The 25,023-nt window shown below is 35.9% G+C and overlaps 7 protein-coding genes across 7 annotated transcripts; 2 read left to right on the top strand and 5 right to left on the bottom strand.

Moving 5' to 3' along the window:
* Positions 1-416: 416 nt before the first annotated feature.
* LOTGIDRAFT_182635 (hypothetical protein) lies at positions 417-6,197 on the bottom strand. The gene is made up of 5 exons (XM_009059816.1): positions 6,137-6,197; positions 5,377-5,489; positions 2,988-3,153; positions 1,755-1,904; positions 417-1,269 (listed from the first exon to the last, which is right to left on the bottom strand). Exons 2-5 carry the CDS (start codon positions 5,425-5,427, stop codon positions 1,043-1,045), a joined length of 594 nt encoding a protein of 197 aa, XP_009058064.1. The 5' UTR covers positions 5,428-5,489; positions 6,137-6,197; the 3' UTR covers positions 417-1,042.
* Positions 6,198-8,814: 2,617 nt separating this feature from the next.
* LOTGIDRAFT_97278 (hypothetical protein) lies at positions 8,815-10,210 on the bottom strand (the record flags this gene model as incomplete). The annotated part of the gene is made up of 3 exons (XM_009059815.1): positions 8,815-8,997; positions 9,459-9,545; positions 9,983-10,210. Coding segments are annotated over 3 exons (498 nt in total), but the record flags the coding sequence as incomplete, so codon positions are not given.
* Positions 10,211-11,805: 1,595 nt separating this feature from the next.
* Positions 11,806-13,110, top strand: LOTGIDRAFT_105384 (hypothetical protein; the record flags this gene model as incomplete). The annotated part of the gene is made up of 1 exon (XM_009059814.1): positions 11,806-13,110. The coding sequence occupies one exon, from the start codon at positions 11,806-11,808 to the stop codon at positions 13,108-13,110; it is 1,305 nt and encodes a 434-aa protein (XP_009058062.1).
* A 1,388-nt stretch (positions 13,111-14,498) lies between these two features.
* LOTGIDRAFT_153804 (hypothetical protein) lies at positions 14,499-16,156 on the bottom strand (the record flags this gene model as incomplete). The annotated part of the gene is made up of 2 exons (XM_009059813.1): positions 14,499-15,571; positions 16,111-16,156. 2 exons carry the CDS (start codon positions 16,154-16,156, stop codon positions 14,499-14,501), a joined length of 1,119 nt encoding a protein of 372 aa, XP_009058061.1.
* Positions 16,157-18,619: 2,463 nt separating this feature from the next.
* LOTGIDRAFT_153803 (hypothetical protein) lies at positions 18,620-19,776 on the bottom strand (the record flags this gene model as incomplete). Its single annotated transcript, XM_009059812.1, has 2 exons — positions 18,620-19,362; positions 19,737-19,776. 2 exons carry the CDS (start codon positions 19,774-19,776, stop codon positions 18,620-18,622), a joined length of 783 nt encoding a protein of 260 aa, XP_009058060.1.
* Positions 19,777-21,961: 2,185 nt separating this feature from the next.
* LOTGIDRAFT_153802 (hypothetical protein) lies at positions 21,962-23,150 on the top strand (the record flags this gene model as incomplete). Its single annotated transcript, XM_009059811.1, has 2 exons — positions 21,962-21,995; positions 22,552-23,150. 2 exons carry the CDS (start codon positions 21,962-21,964, stop codon positions 23,148-23,150), a joined length of 633 nt encoding a protein of 210 aa, XP_009058059.1.
* Positions 23,151-23,855: 705 nt separating this feature from the next.
* Positions 23,856-24,541, bottom strand: LOTGIDRAFT_153801 (hypothetical protein; the record flags this gene model as incomplete). Its single annotated transcript, XM_009059810.1, has 2 exons — positions 23,856-24,132; positions 24,447-24,541. 2 exons carry the CDS (start codon positions 24,539-24,541, stop codon positions 23,856-23,858), a joined length of 372 nt encoding a protein of 123 aa, XP_009058058.1.
* Positions 24,542-25,023: the final 482 nt, after the last annotated feature.

Genomic DNA, 25,023 nt, shown 5'->3' with positions numbered 1-25,023 from the left:
GCATTTATACTCATTGCTTTGCTGTACTATAATATATAATGTGCTTCCTTCTTTAATGTGCTATTTGCAAAGCGTATCATCCATTTTATACTCTTGAATTCATTATTGGGCATTTTCTCTCATAAATGTATGTTGTCATGTTTTTTTGATGTTTTCAGGTTTTTCATTATGCAATTGTCAGTGAAATCTACATAAACTTTGACATTTAAGAATGAAAAACCCAGAATTATACCAGAAATGAAAAATATCATAATCATTTTAAGATCTGAATATCTAAGTACTAATGCATTGTATGTGTAATTATATGTGCTACATGTAAATAGTACATTTTGTAGGAAAAACCAATTCATATTAATACTTCAAATAAAATCTTACAATATTGATGGTTGTTTTTTGTTCAGTTCATGTTCATTATTAAAAGGAAAATACATAATTTTATTGGAAAACTTTACAAACAATAAAAAATGAATTTGAACTAAATGAGGTGTCAAGGATTCAAGGATGTCAGATCTAAACTTTTCAAAAGGTTAACAGAAGATACACAGAGTTTAGTCAGGAAAGCATTATAGTAAGATCTCAACAAAATATACACCTTGAGATTTTCAAAACTATTCTATTGTTTCTATCACTTGATCTATAACAAACGTATGTCTATCTGCAAGTAATCTTTTATTATTTATAAATATCAGATCCATCTGTGGTCTTCTTGGATTGAAAAATGGATGGTTATTCTACGACAAACAAATCCAGCTCAAGATTTCACAGGGATTTTCTTTCTATCTAGTCCAGGATAAATTAACTGAATACTTCTGTTTCTATACCGTATTTCAATACAGTAGAGAGTAGGAGGTAGAAAACACGGTGTTCATCACGTGAGCACATCCAAAAACGGTAAGATTTGAAAGTGTTACCATCTGTATGTTGGACTGATCAATGGCCCTTGGCATCATAACTTCATTATTGTTTTATACTGAGGTTTGCTTTACTCACATAATCTTTTCTTTTAATGCATATGTACAGGTCCACTATCACCACAGTGAATTTACACATCTTCAGCTTCAAAATTATTTAAGTGAGTCTTTTCACGATATAGCACTTCTTCATTGTCTCTATCAATGAGCAACAGAATAGACGACCCCAGCATAAATATAGCAGATCCCCATCCGATACCATACGCCCAACCAAACTCCCATCGCACTTCTGCTCTATCACCGATTTCTTCTAAGAACTTGACTGGGAAGATGATTAATGATATGGCTTGGAGAGCAACTGAAAACAAACAAAATAGTTTACATATACATAACTCACCAACATTGTATGGCTTCAAACACGGTTTGCATGCTGACTACCATCAGTTAGTTCGATAATTTCGAATGATTTGAGCTTCTACCAATCCCCCAACTCCTCTTGGTTTTGGGTTTTGACGATAATTAGCAGTCTGTCTTACAGATCGTCAAAATGACATTTAAATTATAGACTAGGTTGCTGTTAGAGAGGTAAAGGCAGTGGTTTATTGAGGTTTATCCTGTATACAGACATCTGGTGTAATTGGATTAAATTGTCTTGCTATATTATACTATTAACCGCTTTTTAGTCATCTACATCTCCGGAACTGACAAGGAAAAAAACATTAGCTCTACATCAGATTAGTCGAAGATCCATGAACAGATTTCGAAAAGTTTCAAAGGCCTCCTGATTGTAACCTGATGACTAACTATGACGAATGACGATTATATTAATTGAATTTGACCTACCTGCAACAAACATAATGATCATAGCAGCTTTGTAATAATGATATTTCCATCGAAATCTTTCTGTATTTAAACCAACACAGGCAACAATAACAGAACATAAACAGACAGCTACAGCACTTAGACATAATACTCTACAAGCTTCAATCCACGCTAAAAATAGAACGATGCATATACCAACAAAGAGACCTTACGGTTTAGTCAATTACATAAAAACGATGGTGAAATTGTGTGACATACGCCATCAAAACTTGTGGCTTTGAAGTTTTTCATTGTTAAAAGGTACCTGACAATTCTCAATATGGCACAATCTAAGCGCATTCAAATACTACATCCATTGCATAGTATAAGGCGAGTAGCAATACTAAATGGAGTTTGTATATGACATAATTTCAAACTTTGAAGTGTTTAAAACCATCTGAAATTTGTTCAGGCGTGAACCAAGCATATTGTATAAGATCTGCTCGCATTTTGTCTAATTTACCAATCTAACTGGAAGTGGTCAAAATGCAGTGGCGTGAAGGGGCGAGTCGGGGCCACAGAATTGAAACAGGGGGCCGAAAAACGGCCAGCTCATTTCAATCCCAAAGAAAAGCTCAAAATTACAAATAAAAATATAAATATATATTTGTTGATCAATTACTTTAAAATACTAAAACAAATAACGTGTGTAACCAGGTACCACAGAACTACTTACTGTATGAAAGCATAAATACGGTGATAAATACAGATACCTTGTCTAAATTACATAGTCACAACAACAACTAGTAAAACAACTGATAATCAATGTTTTAAACGACACACAAGCTTTAATTACTAGCGTTCTAAACTAATTGTAACCAAATCATATTCTACTCGAAACTTAGCAATACTTACTGATTCCTGGAGCAGCAAAATGAAAGAATACAGATTAGGCAAAGAAGCTAATATTGATGGGATTCTGATATTTCTGCTATGAAGGCACAGGTTTTCATTTTGTCGAATGTTTAACATAATATATTTTATTTCTGTTAAAAGACCAATTTTGGGTACAGAACATAACAAAATTTAACAAATGCAGTATTCATTGAAATAATCCTGCCGAACACACTAATGGTAAGATGCTGCAATTTCTCTCCATCATCTTTCTATGGAGATATATTTCCAGTTTCCAACATTCTTGGACACTACAAGAGCTATCCGGTTCACTTTATTAGAATTTGGTCGAAACAATTAGCAAAGAAATGTTCAGCTTACCTCGTGGTTGGTTTTTCTGACATTCAATATCTAGATCATCTTTATCGGTTCTTCTACATATTTCCCATAGGCCTTCTCTTCTACCATCAGCTTCTAACCAGGTTGTAGCTGCTATAGACAGCATCATCAGAAACAGAGCAACACAACCACACATCACAGCTACTACCTATCAACATCGGATAATTATATGGACATATCAATGTATAACTTGACATTGTAATCATAGACAGCATCATCAGAAACAGAGAAACACAGCCACACATAACAGTTACTACCTATCAACATCGGATAATTATATTGACATATCAATGTATAACTTGACATTGTAATCATAGACAGCATCATCAGAAACAGAGAAACACAGCCACACATAACAGTTACTACCTATCAACATCGGATAATCAGTGGCGTCGACATCCTCCTGTATTTAAAAATAGGGGCAGACTGAAATAATGGGGTGGGACAATTGTCGGGGTTTAAATGAAGAACTGGGAGTTTGGGGGTGTAACAAGAAAAAATTTAAAAATGAAATTGATTTGGAACATTCTGAAACATATTTTGGGGCAAATGTCATGACATTACATAGCTCGAGGCTTGAGGCCCGCCATCAAGTTGATATCTAATAGTGAGCATGCAAACGTATAAAATTCGAAATCAATTGGGGATACAATTGGCGGACAATAATTGTGAGCACTTATCATAGCTTTAAGAAACTGTCTGACCATTCATACTACAAAGTATGGAAGCCGACTGTAACCATATCTACAAAAAGCCCCCTTTCCCCCTTTGTCGTATGAAACAAAACATTGTGTAAGTAAGGCGTCAATCCAAATTTTCTATTAAAGTACGTAACAATCTTGGCATCTTGTTATGGGATTATTTATACTACTTGTGTAATATAGATTAGTTTTTATAGATTTTTCTTGATAGTGTCATATCTTTACCGTCCCATCATAAACAACCTTGATTTATACTAAGGTTCCCTTAGTTATTTGTAGTAAATAATGGTTTTAAAAAGGCTGTGCTATCACAAAAAATCCATAGGGCTCATTTGAAACCTAGATGAGAGTGTGCTTTCTCTTATACATCAATCATGAGGGTGGTAATGATATATCATCAAAAATAGACATGTGTAGCAGGAGGTAAATAAATTCTACAAGAAAATAGTGTCATATTATGTAAGACGCCAATAACGGCAAGAGAACTTCTGATGTTACAGCCATTATTTGCAAGAGCTGATCCGGAGTCGAAATTGAAGAGTGGCCAAGATCCACCGAAACAGGGGCAGCTGACAGTCTTGGATCCCATCAGTAACAAAAAGTAGGGCGAAAGATTCAGTTAACGCCGCCGGGAAGCGTATAGGCCCTACATCATTTTTTTTACAGTGATAACAACTATAAATGCGCTCATATCAGACGACTAAAGTTAAGGCACTTTAACTATCAGCCGTTCTTTGAGTCTGGTTTACTGACGGTTTTTTGGTGATTGGGTACATGGCTATGCTTTCGCCATGTAAAGCCGGGCCAGCCTCTTGTGTGATGGGGGTGGGGCCGCCACTGGGGGAAAGATGACTCAGATTCGAGCCTACGTCCACCATTAGTGTTACCAAGTAAATGATGTTAAATTCTACCGCACTATCTATCGTCTAGTGAAAGATAAAAACGGTAAAAGATTGTGTCATAACTTTTGTCAATGTTTCAACCGGAAAGTGATGTTATAATGAAAATAGGTCGCAGACCTGGCGGAAACAAGTCTCGTAATTAAAAAAACAATCTAATATCCATAGCTGACTCTATAGCCCACACAATGATGCTTGATGAAATGTCACACCAAATCTTTTTCTATTCCCTTTATCAATAATTCATGTGTCATTATCTTTGTTTCTTTCACAATAGAATGTCAATCAGATTACTGAATGTGCTAAGACTGAGAATGCCATCACAGAATTTGGAACAAATAACACATTTTTCATTAATTAAAGGACGTCCACAATAAAACATTGTGGAATTTGTTCAGAACAGATGGTTATTATTGTAAGTTTTAGTATAAATAGTATTTGGCAACTCGTCAAAACTAACTTCATTAATTACTTCACCAACGTATAAATATGTTCCGTTCAAAAATATACCTAGTTCATTTAGAAGCCTGTACTTAAAGAATAAATATGCCATGATTACAGGCAAAGGATAATTCTAACTACCAAGAAAGCACCGGCGGGAAATAGGCTTCGTCTCTTAATTGGAATTTGATTGATCAGATCTTGGAGGGGACCTAAATTCATTTCCGTATAGCGGAAGTCATGATTTTATAAATTATTTGATCTAGTTCAACCATTTCCCATACAGTATTGGAGCCTATGAATATAAAATCTGGCTCTCAAAACACAAACCTTCAGTGGCCTGACAATGACAATCGTTTCTATAGCAACCGTTGGTGCCATTTTTAGCTTCTGCTATATATCTTCTGCCGTTTACAATGCGATAAGATGTTATTGCATGAGACCTGTAAGATAATTGATACCAAATGTAATCAAATAAATATCAAATTACACTCAAACATTATGGTCTAATATAATTCAGCACAACATTCTTCTCATGATGGCACATAGACTTTAGTCGACACTTAGTATATGCATTGGAGCCTCAAATACAACCTGCCCCAACGAGAAAATCTCATAGTATATGACAGAGGGTCCAAAATTTGTCCAAACGCCGTGTTCGTGGCTACATGGGTACAAAAAATTGGATTACACCCCTTAAAGAAAACCTATCAACCAATTCCATGACTGCAACTAAACACTATTGCCTTCCCTTATATATTACTAGCCCCTCCGAACAATCAAGTCTGGTTACGGGCTTGCTCGGACTTGCTTACGGGCTTAAGTTGCAGTAGCCAAATTAAGGTCGGAGTTACGAATCGGTAGGTTTAATCACATATTCTGAACTAAACTTGTTTGATCCAGTCAGACATGGTTTTGGCAGACATGATTAGACGATTCTGATATCGTTTAATTTTGGATTTCACAAGAACTATATCTCACTGTATATTTATGAGTATTCTACGTACGTTTGTTGTGCATAAAGATTGGATTAGGGTGTGGAGAAATGGTGTTTCCTTTCCACAAAAATAAAATCTTTCAAAGTTCTTACCTTTCTATTGGTTTCTGCTAACTCATGAACAGATATAACTCGGTTACATATCGATATGTTTACCGTTGCTCGCCATAGAAATCCACTTAATCTGTCTAAATAGAAATTCCACTAAGGACCAATTGCACTATAGTCTGTTAACGACCCTCGTGTATCCGTATTATGCCAATCAAAGGCAACCACTATCCACACAATGGTCAGTAACGGTTGTCCGACATTTGTATTGGAGAGTAAAAGATGGTTTGTTTCGTCTGCTAATGTATAGACGCTAAAGAAATTATTTGCAGACGTCAGAATTGGTTTGAATCTTTGCCAATGTTGAGTAAATATCCTCACTACATGATCATGTGAAATGAAGTCTATTTAGGTATCGGTCTATTGAAACCTGCAGAACTGTTGAATATCATGGAAGAGAATTGTATAGATAACATGTTAGCAATTAACAATCTTTACGACACTAATGAAGTTCTATAGAGAGTAATTGATATCTTTATATATGGAAGGTGATCTGTTAATTTATTGCAATACGATAAAAATGGATTAAGATTGTTCTTATTACACACGAATAAACTAAACAGTGGAGTTTCTCGGAATCATTAGATGAGGGGCCGTCTCAGGGTCAGAAAACTTTAAAGGGGGGCAATTCTTCCCTTATGTGTAATGTTAAGTAATTTGAAAATGGTGGAAGATCAGCCTCTTTTCTGGGGACCATGACCCCCCCCCCAAAAGCATTTTGACGCATTTTTACTAAGTCAAGGGCAATAACTCCAAAACTTCTCATCCAATTTTTACCAAATTCGACCTAGATACCATCAATATATACATGCATACCAAGTTTCGTGCCTACAAGAAATGTGAACGGACGGACGGAGACGACGGCAATATACATCCACATTTCCATATGATTATACATGGACCTCAATCAGTAACGCATATACTAAATGACACTAATGATCAAGTCTGCCATGGACGAGTATATCATGTATATTTTGTAATCCGGAATAGTATCTTTTTTGATACGATAGAGTTAATAAATCTCAAAGTTAAACCATTTATACAAGGTCTTGATTGAAGAATTCTTTCTACAGTCAGTTCGAACATTCTTGATAGGGTACGTTCGATACTTATGGTTGAAGTTTACAGATTTCTATACAGATTGAAAAAAGACCAATTGAACGAATCCTCATCACTGTATCTACACTGTATTGTTTTTTAATCCAAGCATGGATGCGAGCTGAAATCAGGGGTTGGGATAGGAAAGCTACCGTTTGTACCCAAGGCGCTCATTGATGAATGCAAAGGTCAAAGGCTAAAGACCCCACAATAGACTTTCACTTTTAAAGGTATGCAATTGTTACTTATTTTGTCTTTATTCGTTGTAAAACACATAGTCAGATGGGGGATTAAAACCGAGGTCTTTTCAAGGAACATAAGCATTTGGAAATCGAACAACAATAAGAAACTAACACTAAAAATCTTTGCTCATTGAATGTATGTGGATATTCGTTCACCTTGCCGCTATATAAAGGATTTTCTTTCCATTTTTTAGAATTTGTGTCCATCTCGTAGGACATAAATGGCTTTGATGAAAGAACCAATTGAAAACGGAAATTATAATCTTACATGAGCGGTAGATGGGTGTTCGAGTGCTAGAGGCATCGACCGGTGAAGTGGATTAGCTAAAGTGTCCACTACATTGTGTGATCGAATGATATATCCAGCTCATGCTTGTGATGCTGGTTTTGAAGAAGGTCATCTGGGTGAGCATAGCATGGATAGACTATAGTAATCCCGAAGCAGATTTCTGAACGAGAGTCGGACACGTAGTTGCTGGAGATGTGGGTTTCCTGGTGGTGCTAGGTGTGCTTTGTGGTGGGCTTGAGTAGGTGTTAGGGTCAATTATTGGACATGAACTAGTTACCTAAGATAGCCTTCGTGTGTTTCCATTAGGCAAATTGTCGAACCATTACGATTCGGAAACCGAAAACATCTTTTTTGCTAATATTTGGATAGAAGATTAACATGCCATAGTAAGATGCTAACCAAATAAAGCCTCCTTTCCATACGACAGCAACCTTTACAACACCTTGTCTTGTGGGTGATCTCAAAACCAAGCTATAGACGTAGTCGCATAATCTATATTTCTGTGTAGTAGCACCATCAATCTTTGTACATTTTTTTGTATTGCACATGACAACGTACGGATATCTGCCATATATCTATTATCATGTCTTCAGTGTGCAGCCAGTAGAAATCAGGGGAGAATGCATGACGATTGTCTTTTTATTAGCAATCTGGGGTAAATTGATGTACAACTTGAGCAGCCACGGTGCCATGACACCGAAATGATTATGTCTATCTTCTTGTCATTAGACAAGCAACCTCATAGGATACAACGACTTAGACATCCGTTCTGCCACCACCAACGACAACATTTGCATCCATGTAAACTGTTTCAAACAAAATTTACAGGCCTTTGTATAAAATGATAGAACATTAATTCAATCGATGTGTAAATATCCGGAAACTTTATTGTAGGGCCTCCATTTAGTGTGTTTCTGTGGTTTCTAAATATTTTATCAATTTTAACATTGGTCTATAATGAGTAACACAATCATTCAATAAAATAATTTGCCTATAAAGTGTTGTCATCAAGAAAAATATTGAACCCTAAAATTATAAAGTCCTGGAGCAATTAATGTTAAAGCTTGATGTGTAGCTATGGCAGTAAGTCCCCATATTCTATGTTCACCACCAAGATATACAGGCATTGTATAGCCACGTCCAGTCCGAAATTTCGTGGTTCTTATATTGGCAGGATTGACTAGTGACTCAATTGTACTCGAAAAGACAGATTCAACCTGAAATATAAAAATGTAACCTTATACTATTTGAAGACAGAAGAGTTGTCCAAAAGCTTCAATAAATATATTTGCATTCAGACTGTTGGTATTAAATCCCTTCTTCTTCAAAAGCCATTGAGGTCCATGGTAAGAGATTATATTATCTGTGGCATTTGCGATAGCGACTTTCAGTGGCGGCGCCAGGAGTCCGAGACTACAAATAGGGGGCAGACTGACTGACTTAAAAAAAAATTGATTTCGTGTATTCTGACACATATTTTTTGAGAAAAAAGGTAGATTTGTTGAAAATAAAGTGGGGGTACAATTAGGGGTGCAAACCATTTTGCACAAAGGTTGTATTTTCTGTCGATTTGTTGGTGCGTTTTTGGTGAAGTTCAAGGTGAAAAGTAGTGACATTCAACGGTTTTGATGTTCGCTCCACATTTTCGCTGTGAACGCATTGTGATAATATAATTTACCTCTTCGGGATTTGGTTTTAATGAATCCACATCAATATGTCCACAGTAACCAAGAACAGGGGTTGTAAAAGATGAAAGCGGTTGTCTCTAAAATAAAAAGGTCAGTGTTGTCTCTAAAAATGTACGTCAACATGACAAAACCAAAACTTTTTATCTAGACCTAAACCCCATTTTGGGAATATCGTGGTCGAAGGCTCTCCTCAGTTTTTAGTCTCTGTGTTGCAAGTATTATTATTATTAATCCCTTGATTCAAAATGCTGCAAGAATTGTGTCATTAAAACAATTAGAATATAAAGTCTTTGAATGGCATATAGCAATTGTGAGTACGATATATAGACACAGCTTTATGGAATAACAACAGCATTAATGTATATATAGTTCGCCCATCACTTCTTCTCATTATGTGCCTGAGGACGACGTGGAAAACACGTCGAAACGTTGCATAAAACATTAACCAGTGATCGTTGTTCCATAAAGCAGTGTCTATATAATTAGAATATACATCAAATATTTTTGAACTTACACTAGGTATTGGTGTCAAAGATCCCCATACATCAACTTTATCTTGTGGTATACCTAATTCTTCAAATGTTTCTCGAACTGCCGTAAACGATAAATCTGGGTCGCTGTCGTCCTTTCTGCCGCCAGGAAAACTCACTTGACCTCTATGTTTATTAAGGTTCATGGATCTTAAGGTATATATAATGGATGGTTGATTATCTATTATACATAGAGGTATCAAAACAGCAGAATCGTGTTTGTGGTCAGTTCCGTCTGATTTCCCTGACTCATCAAATCGATGTAAATGTGTCCGGATCGGTTTAACAGATAACAACGACCCTTTTACCCGTTCCTTATTTTCCTCTCCAAATATAGCCTGAAATGTAACGGGATGTGGTTTTGACGCAAACCATCTCCTATTTTTACGGTAAGCACCAATGGCAAACTTTCTAATGTGGTTCAGTATACAAAAAATATTCACACCGTTGAGCATATTCGGGATGTTGTTTATACAAGCATATTAATTCTGAAATATAAAATATAATGGCTATGATTGCAGCCAGTAAGGAGATGGATTTGTGGTAACAGAAATGGCCTTAATGGGAGAGGTTATTTGGTCATACGCCAGCACCAGGCAATTCAGATTGATAGTCTGTCAAATTGATGTATTCCAATGCTGAAATTCGCAGTCCTACTTCCTAGGCCAGTGCTTCTATAAGAGAGTATATCTTATTAAACCTTATACATATTCTAGGATATCCTAGCGCTAAGATCGTTTCGAGAATACATTGCCTGTTTTTTATACAATCCAATACAAAAAATATGGCTTAGTTTTGTAACTATATGTCCGAAACTAAGTCGTTTGGGGCTTAAGGATTATGTAAGCCTAAAACGATGTCATAAAATCTTGTTCTAAGTAGCCTTCAATTTGCAATCTGAATTCTCGCGCATTTTTTCTTTTCTTTTCGGAGTATTTTCAAAGTCAAAATATTGAAATACTGATGCAATGTGTACGGTATCCAATGCAATCCAGTGCAAAGTTCAATTACAATTTTATAAACAAATCATAATCTATTTTGACAGGCAGACATGATTCTGTTATCACTAAATGATAATGGAAAGGGAAAACACAACGAAAACCTTAGATGATCCCCTAAAAAGGCCGTTGTAATAATCCAGACAGTATATCTTTGACATTGGCCTATAACACCGTCAAATAAAATCTGACGGTCAATTAAATTTTATAACTTTAAATGATATTCATCAAAACGAAAGATTTCACAAGATCCAGTTGTGAACAACGAAAATTCCAACCTCTATAACTGTTCAGACAGGTGAATAATTTTGTATTTCCTTGAAAATTTGTTTTGAGTAAGAAATTATACAATTGATGACAACATTTTAATGAATTTTACTGTATTTCGTTTTTTCTTTAATGATTGGATTAATGTTAATGTTGAATTATTAGGGTAACCGATTTCTATTAGCTTTGAGCATCGTTTTTTGGCTCGTCATCCCACGTTGACGGGGAGATAACTCTTAAAAAGTTAGTGAAAGTGAAGAAATTTCGACAATCTTTCCTATTCTTGCGTGTAGGTTGAAATGTTTTATATAAAGATATATATTTTAAAAAATCTTATCATGTAGTAACATTCTGAAACTGTAGCTGCTGAAATCTCTAGCTTAGGCTCAGTCTCAAGCATAAAAACAAAGGTAAAATTTGGTGTGTTGGATTTGCTAACATAGGCTATTGGCCTATATAACGGCGGTGTAGTTTTGAGATTCAGGTACTTTCAATCTTAAATCATAAATGATGAGACATGTCTTCTTATTTAATAGGATAAAATGGAAGATATTGGCACTGGCAGCAATAATGGAAAGAAAAGAAAGTTACATGAGATGAAAGATTATAATGATTTTACTAAAGAAGAACTGATATTCCGAGTCAAACAACTGGAAAAACATGTCTTCCAACTTAGAAACATCATCAGTAAGCAAGATGACAATCAACAAGTCAAAAAGAAACGAGAACAAAAACCATTTGACTTTAGACGTTATAACACACGACATGTTGCACTGCGTTTTGTGTATTTAGGATGGGACTATCATGGCTTTGTCATTCAAGAAGATTCTGAAAAAACTATTGAAAATTATTTATTTGAGGCTTTGTTAATATTAAAATTAATCGAATCACGAGAAACATCAAATTATCATCGGTGTGGTCGTACTGATAAAGGTGTTAGTGCTTTTGGACAAGTTATTTCAATTGATTTACGGACAAATTTACTAGAAGGGGTAGGGGTAAAAGTTCGAGAGGATGGGACTGCTAGTTCGAGATCTGGTGATTGTACTACTGAAATTGATTATGTGAAAATTATCAACAAGTTGTTACCCAAAGAAATCAGAGTATTAGCTTGGGCTCCGGTACCTGAAGATTTCAGTGCTAGATTTAGTTGTATTCGAAGAACTTACAAATATTACTTTCCAAAAGGACATCTTAATGTTGATGTAATGTATAAAGCTAGTCAGAAACTCCTAGGGGAACATGATTTCCGTAATTTGTGCAAAATGGATGTTAATAATGGAGTAGTAGAATATATTCGAAACATTGCTTCAACAGATTTAAAAGTGTTTGAGTCAGCTGATGGTTATAATATGTGTGAATTGACAGTGGCAGGAAAGGCATTTCTATGGCATCAAATAAGATGTATTGTTGGAGTGTTGATATTAGTTGGACAAGGAAAGGAGGATCCTAGTATAATAGATGAACTATTAGATATAGAAAAACATCCAAGGAAACCTCAATATAATATGGCGTCTTATATACCCTTGGTTCTTTTTGACTGTCAATATGAGGATGTAGAGTGGATCTATAGTGAAGAATCCCATATCAATAATATAAAGCACCTTCAGGATATGTGGTCTCAGAATTCCATCAAGACAACCATGATCAAGAGAATGTTAGATTCTTTGGGTGAAAAACAAATACAGAACTCTAGCGGTACGATTCCATGTCCTAAATTACCTATTCAAAGTAATTGGCTCATTGACATAAAAGATTCTAAACATATACCATTGTTGACAAGACCAACTTCAGAAAGTTTAGAAGAAAAAGTGAAAAGTGCAAAAATGAGAAAATTACAGAATTGATCCTATTCACTTTCAAAATGTTTTTAATTTTTTTTGTATATTATCATCAATTAAAATCAAGATTTTATTATACTATTGACTATTCAGTGTGAACACAGTAAGAGGGTGCTGATCTGAATGTATAAATCTCCTGTACATTACAGCATTCTATCAAACAGGAACATCATCTGGAATGTCTTTTTGAAATTGAAAATGTCTTTGTCGTCGCTACAACAATGCATAAAGGGGTATGGTTATATAGATATTTGCTTTACTAGAAGGTTGGGCTCAATTTCAGCTATGTACTTCAATGAAATAAAGGCAATTGTTTCAATATACACTTTAAGAGTACTGATATGGGGGTATTAAGACAGTTATCTCTTGTATAACATTATTATAATATAACTCTTCTGCCTGATGTCGTTGTCACTCTCAGGGAGAATGTCATGCCCTGAGACCAAAGTCTGAACTTTAATTTCATGTCCCATTGTATGTAATGTATAGCCTTTCTACATAGTTCACGGAAACCTGTACGAAGGGAGGTAACTGCAGAATAGGATTAGTGGCGATGGAATTCTGAAAATTGACCCAAGAAGTCAACATTAAAATATAAATATAATAAAATATAGTCTTAAACACGGACAGACAGCGGAGTGGTGCTACGTTCGATATATAATCAGCGATTATCTGTCCCAGCATATTGGACAGAAATCATTGAATCTAAAAAAGAGTATAATCGAGAAAGACTTTCTTAATGGGACAGTAGCATTCGGTTAAAATGTACAGTAATCATAATAGTGACCCCCCTACCCTGGAAAATGTTTTCTAGAAACGCCACTGCGCAAAATTGTTTAAAGGCAAGTACGTTTGCAAAAAAAATCATCCATGGGCTGTAGAAGAGAAGCACTATGATCGGTGCGAATTATCGATATTCGAGAAAAATAGCAAATTAATCTTCCCTGCATCGTACCCGAACCTCCAATATTCCCTTCTTATTTTTCTGTTGTATCGATAATCCCTCACAGGACACTCTACCTCTTCCAATCTCACTTTATAAATTCAACTCAAAAAATCTGGAACATACAGAATAAGTCTAATTCATAATTTACACCTTGACGGTAGCAATTGTTTAATTAAACAACATACATTTCAGGAAATGGCACATATAATATAATAATTCCAGCCTTTATGTGACACAGATAACAACAATTTACTTCGAATACAAAATGTTTGATATTCACTTCAATATCATTGAAACGTTTTAAATTTGGCTGAGTAGTTTGAACTGATAGTCCAACTACCTTCAAATATTGGTGCACCAAGAACTTTCAGATGGGGATGTTGGAATCTTCAGATGACCCATAGCGTTCACAAACACCAACTATTTGCTTTTCAGACGTGTACATTGTTTACTTTGTTTCTGGCATTGCCTTTCGTGAATAAATATAACCAACATTTTGTCGTCGCATTGCTTGAAGTTGTGGCATGAAATCCATTAGTGAAGACTTAACAGCAACGTTTGGTTTTGCTGGTACCGCTTCTGGTCGAACAAATTCATATTGGGTGGCGGGCGCTGTGTTTTGTGTCTGTGTTCCATATCCGTAAATTGGGTTAAACAGAGTGTTTTGTTGGTTGGCATTTTGTTGGTTATTTTGGTTTGATACAGAATACGGGTTTAAATTCAATAAGTCGTTTTGTTGGTAACGAGTTTGAACTGGATTACCACCATTATTCTGCTGGTATTGATTCTGGTAGTTTTGACCTGGAATAGAGCTAGACTGGAATTGGTTTTGATTCTGTTGATAAGCGTTTTGATTGAATAAGGAAGATTGTTGATAAGGGTTACGGTTTAGGGGAGAATTTTGTTGATAAGGGTTACGGTTCAGAAAAGAATTCTGTTGATTTGGGTTATTCTGATTGATATTTCTGTTGCTTCGACCTGAATATACTTGGTAAGGGTTGTAGCTGTAAATCGGTGTTTGAACTCCCGTAGTCGGGTATCCATACGTTTGGGTTGGATATCCATATGTTTGAGACGGATAACCATACGTTTGTGTTTGGGTCGGATAACCATACGTTTGTGTTTGGGTCGGATAACCATACGTTTGTGTTTGGGATGGATAACCATATTGCTGGGTCGGATATCCATACGTCTGCGATGGATAATACTGTGGTTGACCGTAAGGTGTTCCGTATCCTTGTTGTCCGTATTGGTAAGTCGGATAACCATATTGTTGACCGCCAGAATACCCAGACCCTCCCATTTCGTGACTTCCCTGTCCTCCACCATGGTTGTTGTAGATGTATCCTCCCGAATGACTGCTTCCACCAGCATGACCTCCCATACTGCCACCAAATTCTTCACTGGCTCCATACATACTCTGTTGTTCCTCACTACTAGAGTCCCGAGTATAATCATTACCTTCATCTTCACTAGAACTAGCATAATCACCTGCTTTGACACTGTTCACCCCATAACATACTGGAAGATTGATTCAACATTCAAAAATCATCATTAGTTAACATAAAATTCCGAATTCCTACAGACAATATCGAAATCATATATTTCTTACAGAAACATTTCATACGAATTAATAACGTTTATGGATGATAAACAAAATATTTTCCGAGATATAAGATTTCAAAATTTCTCTTAACAAATGAAAGGTCGCTGGATGTCATACGAGACTGGTGGATCTGATTCTCTATCAGCTTCCTGATAACCAGAAAGGTGAATAAATAAGACCAATAAAGTTTATAAATTTGAGAATGAACAAAGAGCACCGGGAAAGGTTACAAGAATATGAGGGTGCATGTAACAAAACAATCGAATGATTATCAGAGTATATTTTGAGCTATGTTTTGAGTGATTCACGAACTGTCGGCAAGATTGTGGTTTTAACTACGAATTGTGTTTGGCATCTTATCGTCAACCAAATCTTACATTGTGAATTGTCCTGAATATAGCTCACATGTACCAAAATGAAACCAAGAGATTAATAACAGAAACAATTCACTTACCCAAAACCAGGGTCATAAACAGAAACGAATTTTCCAAGATCAACATTGTTACAATTCGATGCCACCACTTGTTCAAATGGTTGAAATAAATGAAAAGTCTGATGTTAATGTAGTGAACAAAATAATATGATCGTTTCCTTATCGTCACCTTTAGAAATCTCGTCTAAGTTATATGTTGACCTCGCCTTAAAACATGCAGATGAGACAAAACACTATTTACAGGTCAGAAGATCAGCAATCCTCTCCTATCATTTAGTGCAGGTATGTTAGTACTTCCGGGAATAGACAGTTTATTTTCGGAAATGACGAGGTGATAACATCAGTGTGAAGTTGACGAAAAACAGATAGTTTGATTCTATTGTGGTACCCAATATGGGCTGGTTAACAATAAATGCAAAGTAACTAGAGAATAAAACATACATAAACTGAGTAAAACTTTTCCATTAGACGATTTTACTTAGGTTGGGCTTTTAGTGAACAAAAATTTAATGACAAGGATACGTCTAAATGAACAATTCAGTTGGAGAGCAACAATTATTAGCCACCGTCTGGAATGTTAATGAACAGTTAAATCCTGTACGTTTTAAGTACCACCCTTATCTAAATATGTCATTTACCAACATGTAAGTTTAGATTTAATACTTAAATCCCACTCCTTATTAATATTCTACATTTATTATTTATGTTACAAAGTCATCTTGATCAATACACGTGAGGATGTTAAAAACGAAATGAGTGGTCTTATTTTCCAAGATACATTTTTGTTGAATATCAGAGAAACTGGATGTACGATTTGAGTTTTTAATCCGTTACTTGAAATTCGACTGCAATCCTTTAACTATATATATATATATATATATATCTTGTTCATGATACCGAAATAAAACAATTTAATTTTTAACGCATCCATGTCTTATCTTTTAAAGATGGGATTCCGTATGTTTTAGTGTCAAATTAAGCAAACTTTTTGATTAATTGGTGTTTCTAATGAATTACCATGTATTCTTAATCATATCATCATGTTCTTATGACATATAATTAAGTGTTTTAACCAATCATAAATGTCTATGTATGTACAGCTTCGATAAACAAAAAAGAATTTTTGATCTTTCTTGATCGGTTATTTCTTCTAATTTAGCTAATTATGAATTAATTATGGACATGTGAGGCAAACTGGTATTTTCCAAGGCATTATAACACATTTACATTCTATTCATATAAGTATTAGCATTTTCATTGTCAAAAATGAAAATAAGGGAACCCATATTTAAAACGAATTTACATTCTGGACAAAATTGTTCGATTAAAGATAGGTCGTGGTTACCAATAATCAACGAGGTTCAATTCTATATGTAAAAGAGTTCCAACGATGCCAATTTTCGAACCATATTTAACTTCCGGTTAGCCATATTTGGTCAATTGGGATTTTATACGAGTGTTTTCTAGGAATCTACAATTGTTGGTACTCCAAAAAACATTTTTCGAATTATTTCCCCTACAACTGTCTATTATTGGAAGTCAGGACTGACAATAAGACAAATTTATCGATTTTTTTCTAATTTGGCCCAAACTTTCAAATTGCCCCTCGCTATTCCCCAAAAACAGTCTGATAATTGATTGAGATCTCGTTGATCAATTAGCTTCATGACGATATCTTTAAGTGAAAATTGTCACTCTGTCTTCTTGTATGGCAAAATCATTACCTTTCATTTCTTCTTCCCTAAAATTCAGACCAAAACATGTCATTATATGCTCACTTACTAGCAATGATTTGCTACTTTGATATGTTTGCAATTATTCGGAGAGGTTTCCATTTCAATCTCTTATGTTCTAGACAGCCATAGCACTCTATTTGCCCAGAACCTTGTTCCTCGTGAAAGTTTAACTATATTCCTCGCTGTATTTTCTCGCGGTCTCCGCCAAGAGTTGTTGGTAGAAAGGGTTTGAGTGCTCATGGAAGTACTTCAGTTCAACGGAAATAATGTTTCAGTTCATTATGCTGTTTAACAAGTTGGACAAATCGTGAGAACGTTAAACCAGATGTTCATGCTGTTCATGGACTTGTTCGTGGTACGCTATGGACCAGTCAGAGGTGTCGTCGGTCTCTCATAATTTACCCGTCCATTTCATCGTTCGTCGAAGAAATTAACTTAAGACAGAATATTCATCAGATACCCACTTCATACAGATTGTTATTCATGGCCCAACTTTTATAGTATCTTTTAGACTTTGCTATTTCCAAAGGATATACAGGAAGGAATGAAATACTTCTCAAATGTTTTATTTCATCGACAAACATATTTTATTTACAAACTATTCATTTTTATATACATATAATTGTTGTTTTATTACTTCAAATGATATAATTATTTACAATTTCATGATCTCGAACGCTCGATATATGAATATGAATCTTTTAACATGAATATGTGTGATTTATGTTTCAATCTGATTGAAGTATAATGAATGACTTTCCTGATTTTTGCAAAACATGATCTTTTCCTAAATATTATCCAACAACCTGCCCTGCTCCAGGGACCGCACCGGCTTGTGCATAACTTGGATAAAAATTGTTGTATGATGGATATAGTTGCTGAGTTGGATTATAAGCCGCTGCCAAAAGATTAGGATCATATAAGCCATAAGGATTGTAAAATCCTGTCGAAATACCTGGATAAGCGAATCCCGAATTTTGAAAGCCGTAGTTTGTGGCAATGCTTGGAAAGCCAAATCCACCATAGCTGTATGTCGGGAAGCTTCCATACCCACCGTAGCCTCCAGCAGCATTAATACCATACCCATCATAGCCGCCGTAACCTCCATACCCTGAACCCCATGATGATATATAGCCACCGTAACCTCCACCAGATGAGCTTCCATGTCCACCACTGCTACCTCCATGACCTCCACCAAATCCATATCCTCCGCCCCAACCGCCGTCTCCTCCGCTGCTTCCCCCACCATAGCCTCCATAGCCACCTCCCCAACCACCTTGACCTCCGCTACTTCCACCATAGCTTCCCCAATTATAATCAGATCCTCCGCTTCCACCTCCACCGCTATTACCACCATAGTTTCCCCAATTATAATCTGAACCACCGCTACTACCACCAGTGGCACCATGATAGTCACCACCATAGTCACCACCTTCATAATCCCCTCCATAATCACCACCACTACTACTACTACTACTACCAGAACGGCGAATACGTCTAGCAAGACTTAGTGGTTTAGACTGTACCAACTGTAGAGCTGAAATATAATTTCATTGAATAATTGAATGAATCGTCATATCCCAACATTGTGTTATATTAGTTTTAATGTATTATTTTGTACTGATTTCATCAGTGTAACATACCTCGTTTAGCTAGTCACAACGCCATGCAAATGTTCAATTAAAAGTCAAACGGGTCAAATCAATAGTCTGCCAATTAATCAATTTAGAATTGAAACTTACTGACTAAAGCAGTAATGTACTAATGTACTTTAATTCCTGTTTCGTGAGCAAAAAGGTATGGAAAATTCATTAAATTTATATTTTAAAATGCATGTTTGTTATGCAAATCAATTTCAGTGTTATGCACGTTAAATAAACACGTAATATGATATCATCAAATTTCACTTACCAGTTAAAGCAAACAAGAAAATCCATGTTAAAAAATTCATGGTGAGATTAATGATGTTTATTCACTAAATCAAAATTTCTCAATGATAAGTGAATCAATAATACATTGTCATTTATATACATTAAAAGGAAATTTAGAGAGAAAAATAAAAATAATTCTTTCCGCCATGCGTTTATGATAAAAGTTGGTGGGGTAAATAAACCAGTTGACTCGGATATGCCCGGATCGGACCTCCTACTCTGAGGTAGGAAGCAATTGGACTTAATTTTACTGGAAGTAAACTCATTTTCATGGTTTAACTTTGTTTCTGAATCTTAAATTACAAAAGTATATTAATCGGATTTTCTGAAGATTACCCGTTTATTTATTTCAACCGAAATTATACTTCCGCACTATTCCTTCATTTTTCAAACTTAATTTGTTCTGTTTCAGTCTCTCCTTTCTTGATTTGATCACGAATACGACGGTATAGGGAATAAGGACTGACTTACTAGATAGATAAACATGTTTTAATTAATGACAGACTTTTTCTTTTTCCTTAAAGTTTATACAAATAACATCTATTTAACCATAATCCCCCAGGACTCAGCATTTCACATTCATTATTTTCGGAACGTTCGTTCTACATGTGTTTACAGCTCTCAGGGTTGGCAAGTTATGGGCAAGGTGTTTTTTTTACGTATTTATTTTCTGCACCATGTGGGCAAATGAAGACGGGAAGCGCCTTTCAGGGTACAATGAGGGAAATTGTGCCAGAACAGCGGCACTAGCCTGCTCATTTTCGATTTTTAACTGTCGAGGGATCTTGAAAGTGCATAGCATGTAGCACATGGAGCCTCAGTTTATTGTACCATCCTGAACGACTAGGTGCTTTTCCCATGTCAGCCCCTCTTACCTGCATACTGACAGGGGGAACCCGGGTTGAAAAACCTCGATCTATGCTGCAATTGAACCCTGGACCTTCAGGTTAGCGAGTAAGCGTTTTAACTCACTGAGCCACCGCGGCTCTCCCAATAATAAGTAAAACCACGAAAAAACACAGTATACGACAGTTAATGTTACCATGTTACATGCTTTGTGGTAAATCATATTTCACTAAATACAGCGTTCAGTCAGAGAAAATTTTGGATAGGTTGAAATATCATGATATAGAAAATTTCCGGAAATAAACACTTTGTAATGTTTTAAAGTATCTCGTTTATTATTTATGCTTAAAAGTATTTGAAAACTGGCGCATGAGGCCCAAGATCGAAGACACATTGTCAAATTTTGATGTTGACAGGGCAAAGTGAGCCAAGCAATTTGGCCATTTGGTCTCAATCAGACATATTTATATTTATTTCTATTGTATCGTCCGTTTCTCATATCGGTTTTTTCGGTAATATAGCCCAACTCTACCCTATTGATACCAACTCTTTCACCATACGCGCATTGAAAAGGATTCAATATTCCAACCGATGTTTGTGCCTGCGGCCTTCCAACTACAGTGAAAAGACTGATAAAGTAAACAGTGTTTCTAATTTATGGCAGAATGAACCAAATTGTTCAACATAATATATTTTAATATTTATCTGCATCAATAAGACTCAGTGTTGTTGCGGATAGCAACAGTACATAACACAAGCGGCTATTCATGACTGTAAAGAGTTGACTCAACAAGGTTCTTAACTCATGGAAACACTATCAAATGCAAGATTTGTTTCAGAAATTATAACAAATTCTAAGCCTCCTACTAAACAGATGTTAGGCTACCTTGAAACTGCCAATCAAAGGCCTTGCCCTTTAATATTCTAACATTTTCACAGACTTATTCTGTATCGAATACCACTACTGACGCTAAATTTTGGCATTCCTGGGAAGAAAATTCCTGTCCGGGGATTTAAAACATCGCTTTATCGAGGGAAATCTTCAAATTTGCACTGAGGTATTGCCCTCTTATTTTTGTTATCTGAATATTTAAGACAATAACACGTTTATACCAAATATTTCATTAAAGTTCAAGTCACTTGTGTCCCAGCTTTTGTTTCCTTCTGACATATTAGTGTTAGTGGACTTAACATAGAATTTACTAGGTAAACCAATGTAAGCCTATTATCACCAGCTTGCGGTCTGTATTAGTTCAACTATATAATAATAACCCCCCATTTTTTTCTTCATATTTCGGTATTAAGCAGTTTAATATCTCAATTTAAATTCATTTGTTTAAAAGGCGTGAATAAATAATAATGTGGACTCTGTATATTTATTTAGCTATTTTAGGTAGGTTAATGCTTGATTTTAAACCTTTAAAAATACTAATGATATATTTACGGAAACAAAACTCTTACATGATCTGCATCATTGTGCATTTTGTCACATATCCATGGCTTAATCTAAATGCACTTATTGAAGAACTAATATACTAAAGGTGCGATTAGACTTTGAAATTCGGGCATTAAAGTTTGAAGACATGGTAATGGTTGTCCCAGTGAGGCGAAATGTTATGTTACATGACCATTGTTCATGAACAATTATAAAATAATGTGCAATTAGATGAGGTATTATGTCTGGTGCGGTATAAGGCATGGGTTGATGGTTACTGTAGAAAGTAGAAGTCTCATTGTGTATACGCTTCCTTTAATTCCCATCGTCATACCAAATTGGACACTATACATCTTCTATTCGAGCCGTAATACTAGATAAGGTGTCTTTATAAATATGCCAGCGTTTCATTTATATTCCTCTTTACTTAGAAAGAAATCAGAATCAAAAGGTCATTGGCTTGTATTGTCTCACCTTTTCGAATTGTTTTTCGTTATATATGTTCTATTTTCAGTGAGTATTCTAAATGAAACAAGAGGTCAGTTTCAATCTGATGGATGTCTACCTGGTGACTACCCATTCCCTGCTAGTGATAGTTGTACCTCATTTTACAGATGTTATAACCGCCAGATCTTTATCTTGAGATGTCCACCTGCACAGAATTTCGATTTCGCTCGCCGTCAATGTCGTCCACAGGCTGAAGTGGACTGTACGCAGCAATTAAGACTTTTTACTCCAGTTCCCTCTCCAGATGGAAATCCTGGACCAATCGTCAATGTATTCAGAGGGCTCAACCAGGTTTCCATTCCACCAAATCCATTAAATCGATTTGGCCAAGGAGGTTTCAACAGGTTTCCAAATAATGGTTTTGGAGCAGGGAGAGGATTCGGTCAACAACCCGGAAATAACCAATTCCCCCAACAATTTCCAGGAAATACACAGGGGTTTCAAGGCACCCAAAATCGACGTCCTGGGGGCACTAACCAGTTCCCTGGAAATAATGGTTTTGGTTTTGGAAATGGTGCTAGTCAGTCTGGAATTGGGGGAAGTCAGCAATCTATAGTTCCAGGTCAATCGGTTTTAAGTGGAAATAACCAGAATACCCAAGGCTAAACTATTTGCTTACCAAACAAATAAGATTCAACCCAATCGTTGCTCTGAAGCGACATGCTATCCGGATATCTGAATTAGACACAAAGATAGATTTATCTCTTAGAAGAGTTAAAATTGGTAACCATATCATGCTCTACGAACCAATATCAAAGAGGTATTTCTGAATATGTTAATATATTGTGTATATAGATCGTGAATATATGTCATAATAAAATGTGTATTTATCTTGAAATTATCCGTGTCCTTAAGAACAGGATTAGATGGAGACTAACAGAGCAGATCCTTTTCATTTTTCAGTCGGTTTAAAAAAATTAAGCCCTTTTGAAAAATCTGTTTCTACCCGGTCCCACATCTAATGATTCATGTAAACGCCACTGCTGTTGTAATAGGCAAGGGCAATACTCATGCTTTTGTACTGTTTGATTCACGTACACTAAACGCAAGTTCGTTTAGCGTTCCATTGATATGTACGAGTGATATCTATGGCGCATTCGTTTATCTGATATAATCAATGCAAAACTCTGGCGCCCCACCCTGTAGCCCCACTGCAATATACCTCTCGGTCCATCATAGTTATATTAAATGTAGATCTACTGCAGTAAATTGTGAACAATTCTTTATGAATTATTTTTCTTGATACTATGTTTATTGACAATAATCATTGTTAGTAAAACGTAAGCTATTATGTTATGAGTCTTATCTTACTCAATCGTATCTTTCTCGACGTTCGAATCTGTCTGGACGTTCGAATCTGTCTGATCTGTCTGGACGTTCGAATCTGTCAGGTCTGTCAGGTCGTTCTGGTCGATCTGGTCTTTCGAATCTATCTGGTCGTTCGTATCTGTCGGGGCTGTCTGGTCGCTCGGGTCTTTCTGGTCGCTCGGGTCTTTCTGGTCTATCAGGTCTCTCTGGTTCCTCATGTTCAATTTCTTGACATGTCTGTCTACCAGGTGGCCCCCTACACACGAGTTCTCGTTCACATCTGCAACAGAAAGTAAGTTGCAATGCAAAAGATTATAAAGTTTAAAACGATAGAATAGCTCCACTGTTTTGCAGATGGGACCATAGTTCACTTTTCATACGAGAGGGGTTACCTGTACTGTAGTAAATAATATTTTTACGTTTATGTTACATGCCATAATTTTACAAATCAAACTATGTAGAAGCGTTTTGATTGGCCGGTTTGAAAATCATGTGTCATCATGAATATTTATTATCCCCGTGCCTTTACAAAGTTAGCCTGCTAAACTGAAACACGGTAGAAAAATTCGAACAGTACTTTGAATGTTGACTTACCTTCTAAACCTATTACATCTTTGACCCTCTTCTAGACGAGCTTCCAGGACAACAAGTGTTGTCATCAATACCAGGGCAGCAAAGACGATTCGCATTGTGTGTTTTTATTCTGCGAATGATGGTTAGATGTGAACCTGTAATTCGAAAATATGTATTGAAAACAATTTCTTCAATTACACAGGCTAAGTAACTGGCTGGACATCGTAAGTTACAATAAAAAAAAGAATTGATACGATAACATGATAGCCTATTGTCAAGGTACTGCTTTTCATAGGGAACTGTGTTTGGGTTGTTGCCCTCGGTTTCACCAAAATCGGTCACCATGGGATTGTAAAGCGGTTTTGTAAACTTTTTATGTGTATCGGGGACATTGATAGCATCAATTTGCACCATTCTAATTTTGATTCCGACATTTGTGGTTCTTGCAATTTCACTAAAACTAACGCGTTTTATGACGTCACCAGAGGGGAGCTACCGGAAGCTATTAATAATATTATGCAGTTCCCTTCTAGGGACGTCATAAAACGCGTTAGCAACGATGGATTAGGCGCCATACAGAGTATGCTTACTCTTCTAG

The sequence above is a fragment of the Lottia gigantea genome (genome assembly GCF_000327385.1).
Source record: "Lottia gigantea unplaced genomic scaffold LOTGIsca_4, whole genome shotgun sequence".
Taxonomy (NCBI): domain Eukaryota; kingdom Metazoa; phylum Mollusca; class Gastropoda; family Lottiidae; genus Lottia; species Lottia gigantea.
This window is presented reverse-complemented; position numbering and strand designations above follow the sequence as displayed.